The sequence below is a fragment of the Corythoichthys intestinalis genome, chromosome 12 (genome assembly GCF_030265065.1).
Source record: "Corythoichthys intestinalis isolate RoL2023-P3 chromosome 12, ASM3026506v1, whole genome shotgun sequence".
Taxonomy (NCBI): Eukaryota; Metazoa; Chordata; class Actinopteri; order Syngnathiformes; family Syngnathidae; genus Corythoichthys; species Corythoichthys intestinalis.
This window is the reverse complement of record NC_080406.1, coordinates 31889969-31906936: the sequence shown is the minus strand read 5'-3', so window position 1 is coordinate 31906936 and position 16968 is coordinate 31889969. Positions and strand designations below refer to the sequence as shown.

The 16968-nt window shown below is 40.3% G+C and overlaps 1 protein-coding gene across 7 annotated transcripts in view; it reads left to right on the top strand.

Moving 5' to 3' along the window:
- The window catches only part of cacnb4a (calcium channel, voltage-dependent, beta 4a subunit), a 31801-nt gene extending 15680 nt beyond the window's left edge, over positions 1 to 16121 (top strand). For 4 of the 7 annotated variants that reach the window (XM_057853033.1, XM_057853032.1, XM_057853038.1 and 1 more), the window contains 7 exons: positions 3212 to 3231; positions 3337 to 3417; positions 3627 to 3685; positions 3752 to 3861; positions 8364 to 8674; positions 8758 to 8925; positions 12249 to 16121. In XM_057853033.1, the coding sequence (XP_057709016.1) occupies positions 3212 to 3231; positions 3337 to 3417; positions 3627 to 3685; positions 3752 to 3861; positions 8364 to 8674; positions 8758 to 8925; positions 12249 to 12485 (986 nt within the window). In that variant the 3' untranslated portion in view covers positions 12486 to 16121. The remainder of the gene's footprint in view (positions 1 to 3211; positions 3232 to 3336; positions 3418 to 3626; positions 3686 to 3751; positions 3862 to 8363; positions 8675 to 8757; positions 8926 to 12248) is intronic. The other 3 variants (XM_057853036.1, XM_057853034.1, XM_057853039.1) reach the window with 1 other exon arrangement.
- Positions 16122 to 16968: the final 847 nt, after the last annotated feature.

Below are 16968 nucleotides of genomic sequence, written 5' to 3'. Positions count from 1 at the left end.
CGTGATCAAAAATTGGGCCGATCGAGCCATTTTTCAAAGGGCTGGAATCGGGAGATCAGGTTTTTAATTTAAAAATACATACATATATATATATATATATATATATATATATATATATATATATATATATATATATATATATATATATATATATATATATATATATATACTGTATATATATACTGGACTGTCTCAGAAAATTAGAATACACAATATTCTAATTTTTTGAGACAGTCCTGTAGAATGGCCAAGTCAAAGTCCAGACCTGAATCCAATCGAGAATCTGTGGAAAGAGCTGAAGACTGCTGTTCACAAACACTCTCCATCCAACCTCACTGAGCTCGAGCTGTTTTGCAAGGAAGAATGGGCAAGAATGTCAGTCTCTCGATGTGCAAAACTGATAGAAACATACCCCAAGCGACTTGCAGCTGTAATTAGAGCAAAAGGTGGCGCTACAAAGTATTAACGCAAGGGGGCCGAATAATATTGCACGCCCCACTTTTCAGTTTTTTATTTGTTAAAAAAGTTTAGATTATCCAATAAATTTTGTTCCACTTCACGATTGTGTCCCACTTGCTGTTGATTCTTGACAAAAAATTAAAATTTTATATCTTTATGTTTGAAGCCTGAAATGTGGCGAAAGGTTGCAAGGTTCAAGGGGGCTGAATACTTTTGCAAGGCACTGTATATATATATACACGCACATTGGGGCAAATAAGTATTTAGTCAACCACTAATTAGTCAAGTTCTCCCACATTATATAATTGCTCTTCACCTAAAAATATATGTTTTATCTGATTACTCGATTGATAGAATTTTCAGTCGATTACTCGATTACTAAAATATTCGATAGCTGCAGCCCTAATATATAAGTATTAGAGGTGTGCATCGGCACTGCCCTCACGATTCGATTCGATTACGATTCGGAGGGCCACGATTCGATTCGATCCGATTCGATTCGATTCAGAGGGTCACGATTCGATTCGGTTCGATTCGGCAATGCATCGCGATGCAGTAAAGCAATAACAATCCAGGGAATTGATTGATATTTGAATGTAAAGTAGCTCCCTCTACAGTTGAGCCTAGATCTTGAGCCCAAACCTGAACCCGATCCGACCGAATTTCGGGCCGGGTCGGGCCCAAAATGTATTTACGTTCGGGTCGGGTCGGATCGGGCCGGACTTCACTCTCGCTAACGTTTTTTTAAATAAATATATATTTGTATAGAAAAAGAATGTATGGATGTTAAACTAAGGAATACTTGTTATAAAATAAATAATTTGGATGAAACAGAGAGAAGGCGCTTTTGTAATCACAAACATGAGCCAGTGCGTTGTTTGCGCACATGAACGCCGTGGCCCCGCCCTCCTTTTAATCTTCCCCACCCGCTCTTGGCGCTCTCCGCGAGTCTGCAACGCTGCAACCTGGTATTTCCTTTTTGAATTTCAATATAGAGCCGCAAGAGGTGAAAAGCAAACTAAAGACGGTGGGATTGAAAAGGCAAGAATCCACGAGTGGTGTGTGGAAAGGATTTAAATTGATAGTGGAAGATGTTACAGAAAACTGTCGGCCTTGCCGAATGCAACAAATGTGGCGCTTTGCTCTCGTACGAGAGCAGAAAGACTGGCACATTGATGCTGAGCAGGCATTTTAAAAACTGTACTGGCCTAAAAGATATTAGTCAAACATCGTTATTATCATTTATTTCAAGGGCTGCACCTCTTTTTGCTAAGCAGGACATTGTGGAGTTCGTGGTGTTCCTTAAAACGTCATTATTTTGTTTCAGTGCTCCTTAAGGCAGGTTGTTCTTATGTGTGTTCTGATGCGAGTCATTAAAATAAAGAATGTTATTTAAAAGTATTTTAGTTTACTTTTGAATATGCTGCTGTTCCTCTCCTTGTCAGAGAGGCGCGTATAGTGAGCACAATATCCCAAACAGAAATATATTTAACAAACCTTTCCAGCTTTATGTGTTGTGTATGTGCATTTATAATTATAATAAAAATATGTAGACTATTTAAACATTAAGAAAACTTGCGTTTTTTTCTGCCAACTCGAAGAAATTGAAATAAATGTCTATTGCATTTTGCCTTGGAATTGACGCATGAACTATCCACCTGATAGAACAGACACACAAATATAAACGATATAAATGTTTATTGAATATGCATCTTACAGTCTTGTTTATCTGGGAAAATTTGTTACAAAAGACAGGTTTTAATTTATCATTATGCACATAGGCATCGTCCACACAAAACGCAACCACGCATTGCATCCCCGCATTTGCTCCTCCTGCTGAGTCCTCACAAATAAAACGGGCTCGGGCCTACAAATGAAACGTACATTTTCCGGGGGGGTCCGGGCTCTCGGCCTTTAATACACGGGGCCGGGTCGGGTCGGGCTGGATTTTTTAGGCCCGAACTAAGCTGTAATCGAGAGAGCAGAGAGATAGGACATAACATAACAATGGCTGAAGCGGAGGAAGTGGGAGCGAGAAAGATTATTGACGCATTAAAAGCAGACATCTGGAGAAATTTTGGCTTCTACAAGGTTGGTGGGAAACTTGACCAGAGTTATGCGGTGTGTAAAAAATTAAACATTGAGAAGAATAATACAAATAGGGAAACCAAATCCATTGCATCACCGGAATTGCGCAGGGAAGATTTTTGAACCTACTTATATATTTTAAAATGCGCTGAATCGATTCGGCTAGTTGCCCGCATCGAATCGAATCGTCCATGCCCCGCATCGGGATGCATCGCCGCATCGTTTATTGTTGACACCCTTAATAAGTATACTAGAATATCAGATCGGCAGATTCTCAAAATCAGTTCACTCGGACTCGGATGCAAAAATATGCGATCGGGACACCCCTGGTTGGAAGTGTACAATTTCCTGTTTGAATGTAAAATATTTCGTGTTTGCCACATTGTTGAAGCTTCAGTTGTTCTTAATTATTTGAAAACATGAAATTGATCATGTAAAATTTATAATGTTATAATGTTAAACACATCATGTGAAAACATTTGACGTGTTAAAATGTGAATTTGTAAGATGTTATAACATGAAATTTATTACATTATAGCCTGATGAATTTCATACACGTATTAACGTGATTTTGAAAACATGAACTTTTTTTTCTGATGTGTATGTTGGAGCAGTGTTTCACTTTTCGAACCCTTCCTCATTCCAATTTTCATGTCCTCAACAGCAAAGCCGAAACAAAAATTGGTGAGTAGACCATTTTTTTGGGTTGTCTTTTTTTATCTTTTTTGAAGCTAGCAATAACCTTTTGTGTACATACTGACAACCTAATAACGAATAATCTAACATCAGGCGGAGAATGTGCCCCCGTATGATGTGGTTCCCTCCATGAGGCCGGTGGTCCTGGTGGGCCCCTCGCTAAAAGGCTTTGAGGTAGGACAGTAGGTATAATGACATCATCTTCATGCGGCGGGGGTGCAGGGAGTAGCTTGTCACTATTACTCCTCCTACCCCCTTGGCTGCTGTCGCCATAGAAACAGCTTTCTGGGTAGAAGCACATCTGCTAAAGAGGCAGAAAAATGCTTTGTATGCTTGTTCTGACATTTTTTTCGAACTTCTCATTGATGTTGCGTTGTGCGTAGGTGACTGACATGATGCAAAAGGCGCTCTTCGACTTCCTGAAACACAGGTTTGAAGGCAGGTAAGAAGCTTCAGAGACACGCTCGCTTTTTCAGGTGATGTGAGAAGAGGTGTATGGCGTGTGCAGGATTTCCATCACCAGGGTGACCGCCGACATCTCGCTGGCAAAGAGGTCGCTACTCAACAACCCCTCCAAGCGCGTTGTCATTGAAAGGGCCAACACGCGCTCCAGCGTCGGTAACAACAGCACTTAATTGTGACCTCCTGGTGTCTTTGAATGACCGAGAATGTTTCTTGATGTCGTTTAGTGTCTGCTGTGTCGTCATGGAAGTGTCTTTGATGTGTTTTGATGTTATTTGAGTTCTGTCATGTGTATTTAGCAAGGGCGTAGGTTTGCATAGGGACGGTAGGGACATAATACTACCAATTTTTCAGGATGCTCAAATCTTCCCGACCAACTTTTAAGCAACCTATTTTGCATTATATAATGAGTTCAGTTAATAGGTAATTTAGATAGTCTTCCCATATGTAGTAATGATAGAATTGACCCTACCATTATTAGCTGAATTATTTTCATTATGTTCAGATTTACCCCTTTTCACTTGCAAAATGTGCCGATCCATTTTTTCCCCCCTCAAATGCATGTTTGAATGACTGATGACCAGTGTTGTTAGTAACGGCGTTAGAATATAACGGCGTTACAAACGGCGTTATTTTCTTCAGTAGCGAGTAATCTAATTTATTACTTTTCTCATCTTGGCAACGCCGTTCCCGTTACTGAGGCGGGAAAGGCGTGCATTACTATGCGTTACGATGTTGGTTGACTGACGCTAGAAAAGTCTGAAAAAGATGGACTCACGGAGACGAGAGAGCAGAGCAGGAGTGGGGAGGAGGCAAGGGAGTGTGATGCCATTGCAAACGCGATGCTACTATGCTAGGTGGCTCCAATAATACCTGACTGTAGCCGATAGCCTACAAACTACGCCCACATGATGCTTCGGTAGATATCACATATATACAGAACTAGATGCAAATAACAGACACGGCGCCATTAGCAACATGTATAATAAAGAACTAGATGCGTTAGTAAACAGCCGCCATCTTAAAGCAGTAGACTTCTCAGGAAGGCTCTGTTGTAGAGAACCTTCCTAGCGAACCTAAGTAACTTTTTATCTAAAATGCTCCTAAATTGGCAAAACCTAAATCTATCTTTAAATGATGAAACAGTTTTAAAACTTACACATGTCGAAAATAGACGGAGGGAACTGATGCAATAACGGGAGCAATTTTAACAACTTTAGCGGTTGATTCACAATTCAAAATGACTTCCAAACATAGCGAAGGTTACATCTAGTTATCGCAATATCTGCAATACCCTTGTGTCTAGTTAAATTTAGGGTAAAGAATTGGGCTAGGGCCAATTGTCCCCAAAAAAACCCTTTAAACTTCACATTGTGTGACCCGTTTTTTTTTTTTTTCTTGAGAGAAAAAAAAAACATGAAAATGATCACCAGTTACTTTGCCAAGTAACTAATTACTCTTACATTCAGGTAACTGAGTTACTAACGCAATTACTTTTTGGGAGAAGTAATTTGTAACTGTAATAAATTACTTTTTTAAAGTAAGATTAACAACACAGCTGATGACTTACTTACCCCCGAAAACACACACCAAAACGCACACAGCCCCGACAGAAAAGAAAAAAGCCATCAATGTTGTGGAGGTGGGAAACACCACTAATTTTGCTCCTGAAAGTCTGACCTGCATCAGAGTTAGCATAACATTCAACTGTGTGAACCTGCTAACCTGCAAAACTCAAGTAGGAAGCTGTATAGAGAGAAGTGTCCGCCTGTATGTGTTTTCCACTGTTAACGTTAACTAAACTGTAAGATATGTAGTGAACTCTGCTGGAAACTATAGAACCAGCAAAACGTGAGCAAGAAGCTGCTTAAAGAGAGAAGTCCCAGTCTGTCCTTCACAGGAAAGTGTTGACAGTCAAAAAAACACATATTGGTGCTTTTCTTCTTGGAAACGGGCTGGTTTCGAAGGAAAGAAGGCCAGAGGATATTGTGACTTAATCTTTTGAAACCAAATACCTATTAGTACATTTTAATTATTAATTAAAATGTATTTATTTTCCACATGATTTATTTAAAAATATTTGCAGATTTTTTTTTCAGATAATCATACATTAATCATAATCGAGGTAAAAAGTTTAATTAAGTACGGTTTAGATTTTTTTCCATAATTGCTCAACATACTCATGCACTTTAAAGATGCTTCTGGACAAAAGCATTTGTGTTTTACCTGAAGGAAGGCTCAATTTTCATTTATTTTTGTTATTCCCTGACTAAGAAGTTTATTTATTTATTTATTTTGTGACATGTCTGTACAACATCGCGTAGACATCGGGGTCAGTGCCTCTGGATTGGCAGACCGGGGTGGTGGTCCCCCTTTTTAAGAAGGGTGTGCTCCAGTTATAGTGGGATCACACTCCCCAGCCTGGTGCTGGAGAGGAGGGTCCGTCGGGAAGTTGAATCTCGGATGCAGGAGGAGCAGTGGGGTTTTTGTCCCGGGCGTGGAACAGTGGATCAGCTCTACACCTTCGGCAGGGTCCTCGAGAGTGCATGGATGTTCGCCCAACCAGTCTACATGTGTAGATTTGGAAAAGGCATTCGACCGTGTGTCTCAGGGAGTCCTGTGGAGGGTGCTCTGGGAATACGGGGTACCGAGCTTCTTGGTAAGGGCTGTTCGGTCCCTGTTTGACCGGTGTCAGAGTTTGGTCCGCATTGCCGGCAGTAAGTAGAATTTGTTCCCAGTGAGGGTTGGACTCCGCCAAGGCTGGCCTTTGTCACCCATTCTGTTCATAACTTTTATGGACAGAATTTCTAAGCGCAGCCGAAGCGTTGAGGTGGTTTGATTTGGTGGCCTCAGCATTACATCTCTGCTTTTTGCAGATGATGTGGTGCTGTTGGCTTCATCAAGCTGTGACCTCCAACTCTCACTGGAGCGGTTCGCAGCCGAGTGTGAAGCGGTTCCGATGAAGATCAGCACCTCCAAATCCAAGACCATGGTCCTCAGTCGGAAAAGGGTGGCGTACCCTCTCCGGGTTGGGGATGAGATCCTGCCCCAAGTGGAGGACTTAAAGTATCTTGGGGTCTTCATCGCGATTAAGGGTAGGAGGCAGCGTGAAATCGACAGGCGGATCGGTGCGGCGTCTGCAGTGATGCGCACTGTGCACCGGTCCGTAGTGGTGAAGCATAGCTAAGGCGAAAGGTGAAGCTCTCGATTTACCAGTCGATCTATGTTGCTAAGCTCACCTATGGTCACGAGCTGAGGGTCGTGACCGAAAGGACAAGATCCTGGATACAACCGGCCAAAATGAGTTTCCTCTGCAGGGTATCCAGGCTCACCCTCGGACATAGGGTGAGAAGCTCGGTCATCTGGGAGGGACTTGGTGTCGAGCCACTACTCCTCCGCGTTGAGAGGAGCCAGTTGAGGTGGCTTGGGGAGGTGGTTCGGATGCCTCCTGTACGCCTCCCTGGAGAGGTGTTCCAGGCATGTCCCACCGGCGGGAGGCCCCGGGGACGACCTAGGACACGCTTGAGAGACCATGTCTCTCGGCTGGCCTAGGAACACCTTGGGATCCCGCCGGAAGAGCTGGTTGAAGTGGCGAGGGAGAGGGAAGTCTGGGTTTCCCTGCTAAAGCTGCTGCAGCCGTGACCGGACCGGATTAGGCGGCATATGATGGAGGGATGTATTATTTATTTTGTTAGACAATGTTGAGTGGTCTTAATACTAATATTTATTTTTTGCATTCCTGGATAGTTAAGCGATTATTAACAAGTTTGTTTTTATTGTGTATGTTAATGTAATTTAAATTATGTTTGTTCTGGAAGTTTTCAAAAATCTTCTTTAGTCGTTCTTTAGTCATGGGGTGGTGTGGCTCAGTGGTAGAGTAGTTGTTCCCCAACCCAGAGGTTGTGGGTTCGATTCACTGCCCTGATGTAGTCGTCTAAGTATCCTTGAGCAAGATACTGAACCCCACGTTGCTCCTAGTGCTGTGTCACCTGTAGGTAGAAGTACAAAGTGCTTTGAGGGCCATGAAGGTGGAAAAGCACTAAACAATATGGTATAACTTTTTTTTTTTTTGTGGTTTTTGAAAACAAAGGTTTGAATTGAACGATGGATCACCTGATCCAATACACATGAAAGTTAATATAAGTCAATACAGATTTATTTTGCTTTGATCGTTTAGCCTACCAATTGATGGCGTTCATATTTGTGAGAAATGTAGCCCTGACCCCCGTTCACCCAATCTGTTTGGTCTTATTAATGTCCAGTCTCCAGCAAAAAGTGTACATGCAGATTATGCTGTTCTGTTGTCCCTACCAATGTTGAGACCAAACCTACGCCCTCCATATTTTATAGAAAAATGTGTCTTTGAGGGACTGTAAATGTGTCTCGATGTCGTTGTTGTGTTCAATTTGTCAATGTGTTGAGTTGTGACTTTTTTCCCCCATTGTTGTTAATTGTTTCAACTTTCGTGAATATGTTTACTGAAATGTCATAGTGTTTTGCACTTGTCAACCCACATACATTGGTGTGTCTTTGATGCGAATGATCAACGCTAGTTCTCCTAGTACAAATAGATGTCTAACGTCCTTAACGGCTACCAATGAGTTCCGGTGTTTCATGGAGTCTTAGTTGTGTTTTTGACTTGTCTTTGCTAATGCCAGCCGAGGTGCAGAGCGAGATCGAGCGCATCTTCGAGCTGGCACGTTCGCTGCAGCTTGTGGTGCTGGACGCCGACACGGTCAACCACCCGGCGCAGCTCGTCAAGACCTCGTTGGCGCCCATCCTGGTCCACGTTAAAGTGTCCTCGTCCAAAGTGAGCGGAAATGAGTGTTACTCCGTGGCTACAGATGGAGTTTGTCATTGGCGTTGCTTTCAGGTTCTCCAGCGTCTGATCAAGTCTCGAGGCAAATCTCAAAGCAAGCACTTGACCGTGCAGCTGGTGGCGGCCGAAAAACTCGCTCAGTGTCCGTCTGTGAGCGCCCTCGTTTTCTCAACGTCGTTTTACACTGTCATTATTTCGTTCTTCACTCGTTCTCATTCCGGCGCCACACACAGGAAATGTTTGATATCATCCTGGATGAGAATCAGCTGGAGGATGCCTGCGAGCATCTTGCCGAATACCTGGAGGCCTACTGGAGAGCCGCACATGCCCCCGCTAATGACACTGCACCGGGACGCAGCTTGAGTGCCACGGCCCTCTCACCATATCCAACTGCTATTCAGGTACAGCTCCCACAAATCAAGGGGTTTAAAAAAAAAAACATAATTAGAAGACTGTTAAGTTGGAAAAATGAAGTAAAATAAAGTTTGTACAATATGGATAAAAAGTTACTTATGAGGACAAAGTTAATATTACAATTGTTTATCCGTTTGCTATAAAGAGAACATTATGTTCAGATCAAGATTATGACAATATATTCCAATTACCATAATTTTCCGCTACCCCACAACACACACACACACACTTAAAATCTGTCAGTTCAAAGTCCAGTGCCGTTTATTCATAGATTTTTACAGCCTTTGGAGCAAATATCCCATAATACAATGTGGATACCTGCTGTAATGACGACGTATTTTTTACACAAATTATAATTAAGTGGAATAAAATATTAAAATAAAGCATTTACTTTTTCCTAATATCTTATTATTTTATGAGAAAAAAAGTTGTATATACAATGGGGCAAATAAGTATTTAGTCAACCACTAATTGTGCAAGTTCTCCCACTTGAAAATATTAGAGAGGGCTGTAATTGTCAACATGGGTAAACCTCAACCATGAGAGACAGAATGTGGAAAAAAACAGAAAACCACATTGTTTGATTTTTAAAGAATTTATTTGCAAATCATGGTGCAAAATAAGTATTTGGTCAATACCAAAAGTTCATCTCAATACTTTGTTATGTACCCTTTGTTGGCAATAACAGAGGCCAAACGTTTTCTGTAACTCTTCACAAGCTTTTCACATGCTGTTGCTGGTATTTTGGCCCATTCCTCCATGCAGATCTCCTCTAGAGCAGTGATGTTTTGGGGCTGTCGTTGGACAACACGGACTTTCAACTCCCTCCACAGATTTTGTATGGGGTTGAGATCTGGAGACTGGCTAGGCCACTCCAGGACCTTGAAATGCTTCTTACGAAGCCACTCCATTGTTGCCCTGGCTGTGTGTTTGGGATCACTGTCATGCTGAAAGACCCAGCCAAGTCTAATCTTCAATGCCCTTACTGATGGAAGGAGATTTTCACTCAAAATCTCTCAATATATGGCTCCATGCATTCTTTCCTTTACACAGACCAGTCGTTCTGGTCCCTTTGCAGAAAAACAGCCCCAAAGCATGATGTTTCCACCCCCATGCTTCACAGTGGGTATGGTGTTCTTTGGATGCAATTCAGTAGTCTTTTTCCTCCAAACACGAGAACCTGTGTTTCTACCAAAAAAGTTCTATTTTGGTTTCATCTGACCATAAGACATTCTCCCAGTCCTCTTCTGAATCATCCAAATGCTCTCTAGCGAACCTCAGATGGGCCTGGACGTGTACTGGCTTCAGCAGGGGGACATGTCTGGCAGTGCAGGATTTGAGTCCCTGGCGGCGAATTGTGTTACTGATAGTAGCCTTTGTTACTTTGGTCCCAGCTCTCTGTAGGTCATTCACTAAGTCCCCCCGTGTGGTTCTGGGATTTTTGCTCACCGTTCTTGTTATCATTTTGACGCCACGGGGTGAGATCTTGTATGGAGCCCCAGATCGAGGGAGATTATCAGTGGTCTTGTATGTCTTCCATTTTCTAATAATTGCTCCCACATTTGATTTCTTTACACCAAGAGTTTTACCTATTGCAGATTCAGTCTTCCCAGCCTGGTGCAGGTCTACAATTTTGTCTCTGGTGTCCTTCGATAGTTCTTTGGTCTTGGCCATAGTGGAGTTTGGAGTGTGACTGACTGAGATTGTGGACAGATGTCTTTTATACCGATAATGAGTTAAAACAGGTGCCATTAATACATGTAACGATTGGAGCCTCGTTAGAAGTTAGACTCTTTGACAGCCAGAAATCTTGCTTGTTTGTAGGTGACCAAATACTTATTTTCCACTCTAATTTGGAAATAAATTCTTTAAAAATCAAACAATGTGATTTTCTGTTGTTTTTTTTCACATTCTGTCTCTCATGGTTGAGGTTTACCCATGTTGACAATTACAGGCCTCTCTAATCTTTTCAAGTAGGAGAACTTGCACAATTGGTGGTTGACTAAATACTTATTTGCCCCACTGTAGTTAAACAAGATTTTTTTTTTGTAATAATAAAGCTTGTTAAAGATGTTTTGCAATGCTAGTTTGTTTCTGTATTCCATCGAGGGACAAAATGTCTTTCTTTGGGTTAATCATATCATATTTTGCAACTGTCAATTGCCACGTTTACATGGAGCCAAATATTCCAATTACACTCGGAATATTTGTTCAAACTGAATAAATGTGTTCCATATAAACACCTCAATCGGAATGAACAGGCCCAAACTGAATGGAATTTCATTCCGATTCACAGGGGTGGAATATTCCTTTTCCCAAACCGATTAGAAGTAAAATTATATCATGTAAACAGGGAAGCGGAATGGTGTCTGGTTGCGTTCTTTCTGCGCATGCTCCGTACTGACGTGGTGACGTCACTCGGTGACGTAAGTAACGTCACTTGCAACATGGCTTCCAAGCACACGCACAGCGCACCCACACAACTTTTTAAATGAACGGCGTATCATTCTGAAGTTTTGTTTCCACCCGAAAAGTTAAAACAGCAGCTGATCTGACGATCGATCTCCATGTTTTGCAACGTGACGCTTTGTTTTGATTAATCTGCGCATGTCAGACGGCAGTTGTCAAACGTCCTTTCGGAATATAGGCAGTCACATGTAAACGCTGGATCGGAATAGATGAAGTGACATGTAAACAGCTGATGTGAAATTTCCATTCGGAATGATTTGAATCGGTATGAATAAAAGTCAGCATGTAAACGTGGCTAATGATACCGATGATGATGACAATAAATGAAATGAATATTATAATAAATGAATGAATTTTATGGTGGTAGACTGGTAGTCCACACCAAAGAATCCAAGTAGTACATTCATATATTTTTGAAAATAACTAATTTATTATCATTAGACAACCACCAAAATTGATATTCTTTAGCTAATGCGGTTTCCAATATTTGTCAGAATAAAATTTAGTCACCAGGCCAATTAATTTCAATAATGTATAAAATAAAATAACTTCTAATATGTGTTCATCATTAAAAAAATAAGTAAATAAATAAATTTTAAAAAATCTAATTTCGCGTGTTTTGACATTGGTTGAAATTTGGCCCCTAATTCTTAACTTTTTTCCTCATACTGTAATTGTATGACTATTCTTTCTTAATTTTCCGAGTATTAAGTCAAAGGTGTGAGGGGGTGAAAACAGTCATTTTACATCACGAGAATGTGAACTACGTTTTTTTTAAAAATTGGTGTTGTTTTACGAAAACAAATCTTCCATCCCAAAACATTCTTTTTGCGTTAAATAGGCACAACGTAACTTCAACGTGACTCCGGGCGCCACCACATCACCTGCGGAGCGTCGCAGCTTAATGCCAGCCGACCAAAACCTGCAAAATGAGCGGGCCGGAATCAGTCGCCGCCGGTTGTCATCGGGTTCCTGGCGTGGCCACGACCAGTCCCTTCAGGCGGAGGAGGACCCCTTCCTCCGGGACCCCTACCAGGACTCGTACCAGCCTCACCGGAATCCAGGTCGCAGACTCTGAAGCCGCCTTCTACAAGCAAACAATAGAGCAGAAATTATATATTGTTCTAGCGATAGCATTTATTTTGCTAGCAATATAACGCAGAGTATTTAATTTGGATTATACCAACAAGCAAAGCAAGATTACCCAGTTTTATTGTTTTTACATGGAAATAGACTTACTAACCTCGTAAAATTGAAGGCATTACATTAACGGACAGAAGTACCTTGACCTACTAGTTTAACCCTCACTGGGCATTCATTGAATTCATTGAGTGCCATTGACGTCGCTTGACGTCCAATCCATTTTGAGTGGGAGAGGCGAATGAACCTCTGTTCATTCGCCTCTCCCACTAAAAATAATTTAATGAGTTAAATACTGTGGGGAAAAAAAGTTTAGAGTGTTGCTTGGAGCCATAACCCATGTGCATATATCTTTTATTCATTTTAATTGTATTAATTTGCTTTTTATTAACATTCTATTACGTTACAGTGGTATGAAAAACTATGTGAACCTTTTGGAATTTCTCCCATTCCTGCATAAAATCACCATCAAATGTGGTCTGATCTTTGTCAAAATCACACAGATGAAAAAACAGTGCTTTAACTAATACCACCCAAATATTTAAAAAGAAAGATAAGTAAGTCAACCAAGTGAAACCCCACCCCACCCCCCATTTGGCAGCAACAACTTCAGACGCTTCCTGTAGCTGCAGATCAGTCTGTCACATCGATCAGGACTAATTTTGGTCTATTCTTCTCTACAAAACTGCTGTTGTTCAGTCAGATTCCTGGGATGTCTGCCATGAATCACTTTCTTTAGGTCATACCACAGCATCTCAATAAGGTTAAAGTCTGGACTTTGACTTGGCCACTCCAGAACATGTATTTTGTTCTTCTGAAACCATTCTGAAGTTGATTTACTTCTGTGTTTTGGATCATTGTCTTGTTGCAGCATTCATCCTTTTTTTAGCTTCAACTGTCTGGCAGATAGCCATAGGTTTTCCTGCAAAGCATCCTGATAAACCTTTGAATTCATTATTCCCTTAACGATTGCAAGTTGCCCAGGCCCAGAGTAAGCAAAACAGCCCCAAATCATGATGCTCCCTCCACCATGCTTCACGGTGGGGATGAGGTGTTGATGTTGGTGAGCTGTTCCATTTTTCCTCCACACGTGACGTTGTGTGTTACTCCCAAACAATTCAACTTTGGTTTCATCAGTCCACAAAATATTTTGCCAAAACTTCTGTGGAGTGTCCAAGTGCCTTTTTGCGAACATTAAAAGCAACAATGTTTTTTTAAACAGCAGTGGCTTGCTCCGTGGAGTCCACCATTCTTGACCATAGTTTTACATCTATTTTATGTGTGCATGGAGTTATTGGACTGTGCCAGTGATTTCTGTAAGTCTATGCAACCACTCTAGGGTTCTTTTTTTTACCTCTCTGAGTATTCTGCGCTGAACGCTTGGCATCATCTTTGGTGGATGGCCACTCCTTGGGAGAGAAGCAACAGTGCAAAACTTTCTCCATTTGTGGACAGCTTCTATGACTATCGATGGATGAACATCCAGACTTTTAGAGATGGTTTTGTATCCTTTCCAAGCTTTATACAAATCAACAATCCATGATCGCAGGTCTTCAGAGAGCTCTTTTGACTGAGCCATGATGCACATCAGACAATGTGCTCATCAAGACAAGTCTTACCTGGTGTGTGTTTTATAGTGGGCAGGGCAGCTTTAAACCACTCATCAGTGATTGGGCACCCACCTGACTTAAATTGTTTGGTAAAAATTGGTTTCAATTGCTCTTTAAGTCTCCCTAGGCAGAGGGATCACTTATTTATTTTTCCCCCTTCTGTCGTTGTTTGCATGCTATCCTCATTAAAATATGAAAACCTATAAATGTTTGGGTGGTTTTAGTTAAAGCAGACACTGTTTTACATCTGTGTGATGTTGACAATGATCAGATCATATTTGATGGTGATATTATGCAGAAATGTGAGAAATTCCAAAAGGTTCAGATACTTTTCCATACCACTGTATAAATGTTATTTATTATCATAAATCAAATCACTGCTGTCTTGAAAAGAAAGGTAGCACCCAAAAAGTCAGCAAAACAAATAATAACAATCAATTAGGATGTAAAGAATGAGCAACATGAGCACTAGAGGGCAGCATAATACATGCGCAATGAACTAAAATCACTAAAATGCAGAGGATAAAGAATACAGTTGTACCTCGACATGCGATCGCTTCGACCCACGATCTTTTCGACATCCGACGTAAAATTTGACTCGCCGTTTGTTTCTACATCCGATGACATGCTCGAAATATGACGACTTATGACAGCGCCGCAGTTTCTTTGTTTCCCCGCAAAACGAACACACGGCGGATTTTCTTGTGTGAGAAATCAACATGAGTTCCATGAATGTTAGTGCAGTTAGTGAAAAAAAAAAAAACGGCCGTAGAATGTCTACGATCTCGGCGGTCCTCCTCCGACCTCCGTTCGCCAGTCTTTATAAGTTCAGGTGACAATTACTATTGTGGTAACATCGCCAAAAAATCGCCAGCTTCGTCAGGTTTTTAATCATTTATTTCAGAACTTGTGCAACACAACATGCCAACTGTCCGCCACAGCTGAACATGAAAAGTGAAAGTAAAAAGTCCTCGCTCACTCTGTCAAGTCAGCCACGCGGTGAGTTCAGGTACAACACGCAAAACAAAATTGCCAGATTAGAACCCAATTCCTTACATTATTACAGGTATTATTATTATTATTACTATTTTTATATTATTATTACGATTCTTATTCATAATTTATTTCATTTGCTCTGTGTAATTGCTATTTCCAATAGTACAAGCAGCATTTATTAAGGATTTAGTGTAGTTTTTCGGGCTTGTGAACGAATTAATGGAATTATAATGTATTCTTATAGGAAAATCCTGCTCGACATACGACCATTTCGACTGGTACGGATTAACTTCGTATGTAGAGGTACCACTGTATATGCATGTCAGTATGAAAGTAGATTGATTATATTTGTTTTTATTTCAAAATAAGACATTGGCCAATGCCTGCTTTTGCTTTCGAAGGCAACGAAAAGGTTTTTTTTCTCGCTAATTTTAGGATGTGTTATAGACCAAACTACTGCATAGAATTGATTTTTATTAGTGCATTTTGAAACAATGTTCTGTTCTTCAGTAAGTAAAGCAATTGGAAAAGTAAAAAAAAAAAAATAAACACAATTTAAAAAAATAGTTATGAATTGATTTTCAAAATACAGTAATTGCGGCCCTCATCATAAGTAGCACAATAGCTAGACTAGTTTCTCTGGCTTATCTATGGTGTTTTGCAATGTAAATTAGCATTAAGCTCAGCTCCGTTCAGCCACAACTCGTGTTTTGGAAACTTGTAAGTGGAGGTACTAAAATTTTCAAGTACTGTACAATATACTCAATGGTAAAGTTATAGTCAAGAGAAATACTGGATTAACATTCCATAGTGATATTTTAGAGAGAAAAAAACTTAACTTTGTGATATTGTAAATTATTTTATGAGGCAAAAAGTTGCAATATAGTCTAAATATTTTGGAAAAAATTGTCATTTTTTGTGATTTAGAAATGTTTTTGATGCTTGACATTGTGAAATTAAAGGTGAAATTTAGCAAAGAAAAAGTAGTCCTTGTAATTCTTCTCGTAGGGAGTAAAGAGACAATATCCGGGGTGATTAAAAGAGAATGTGCTCAAACCATTGCGGTATATTTAAAAAAATTTTTAAAAAATTAAAAAAAATTAAAAACTAGCTGAATACAAGTATTGTATATAACTTCAAGGTTTTATTTCATGCTTTACTAGTACTCATTGTGACTACCAACAGCGGCACGGACAACATCAAGCCGATATGACTTTTAATTTGTTAAAATTACTTACTTTTAATTCTTATTTTGATTTCTTATTAAATCATTGATTAATTAATTTCAATTAATTAATAATTGAGTCTATTTCAATGATTTTAAAATGAATAAATGCGTGATGATTTTGGCACATTTTTTTTAATCACCTTGTATATTTCATGGAGGAAACAAAAATGTTTTACAGTCAAGCAGTCCAGTGCCAGAAGAAGCAAAGCAATGCCAAAACATCAGGAGAACACCGCCATGTTTGACTGTAGGGACAGTGTTCTTTTATTTGAAGGCCTCGTTTTTTTTTCCTGTAAACTCTATGTTGATGCCTTTTCCCAAAAAAGCTCTACTTTCGTCTCATCTGACCAGAGAACATTCTTCCGAAACGTTTTTGGCTTTCTCAGGTAAGTTTTGGCAAACTTCCGCTTTTTTATGTCTCTGGGTCAGGAGTGGGGTCGTCCTGGGCATTCTACCATAGAGACCCTTTTCATTCAGACGCCAACGGATAGTACGGGTTGACACTGTTGTACCCTTGGACTGCAGGACAGCTTAAACTTGTTTAAATGTTAGTCAAGGTTCTTTATCCACCATCCGCACTATCTTTC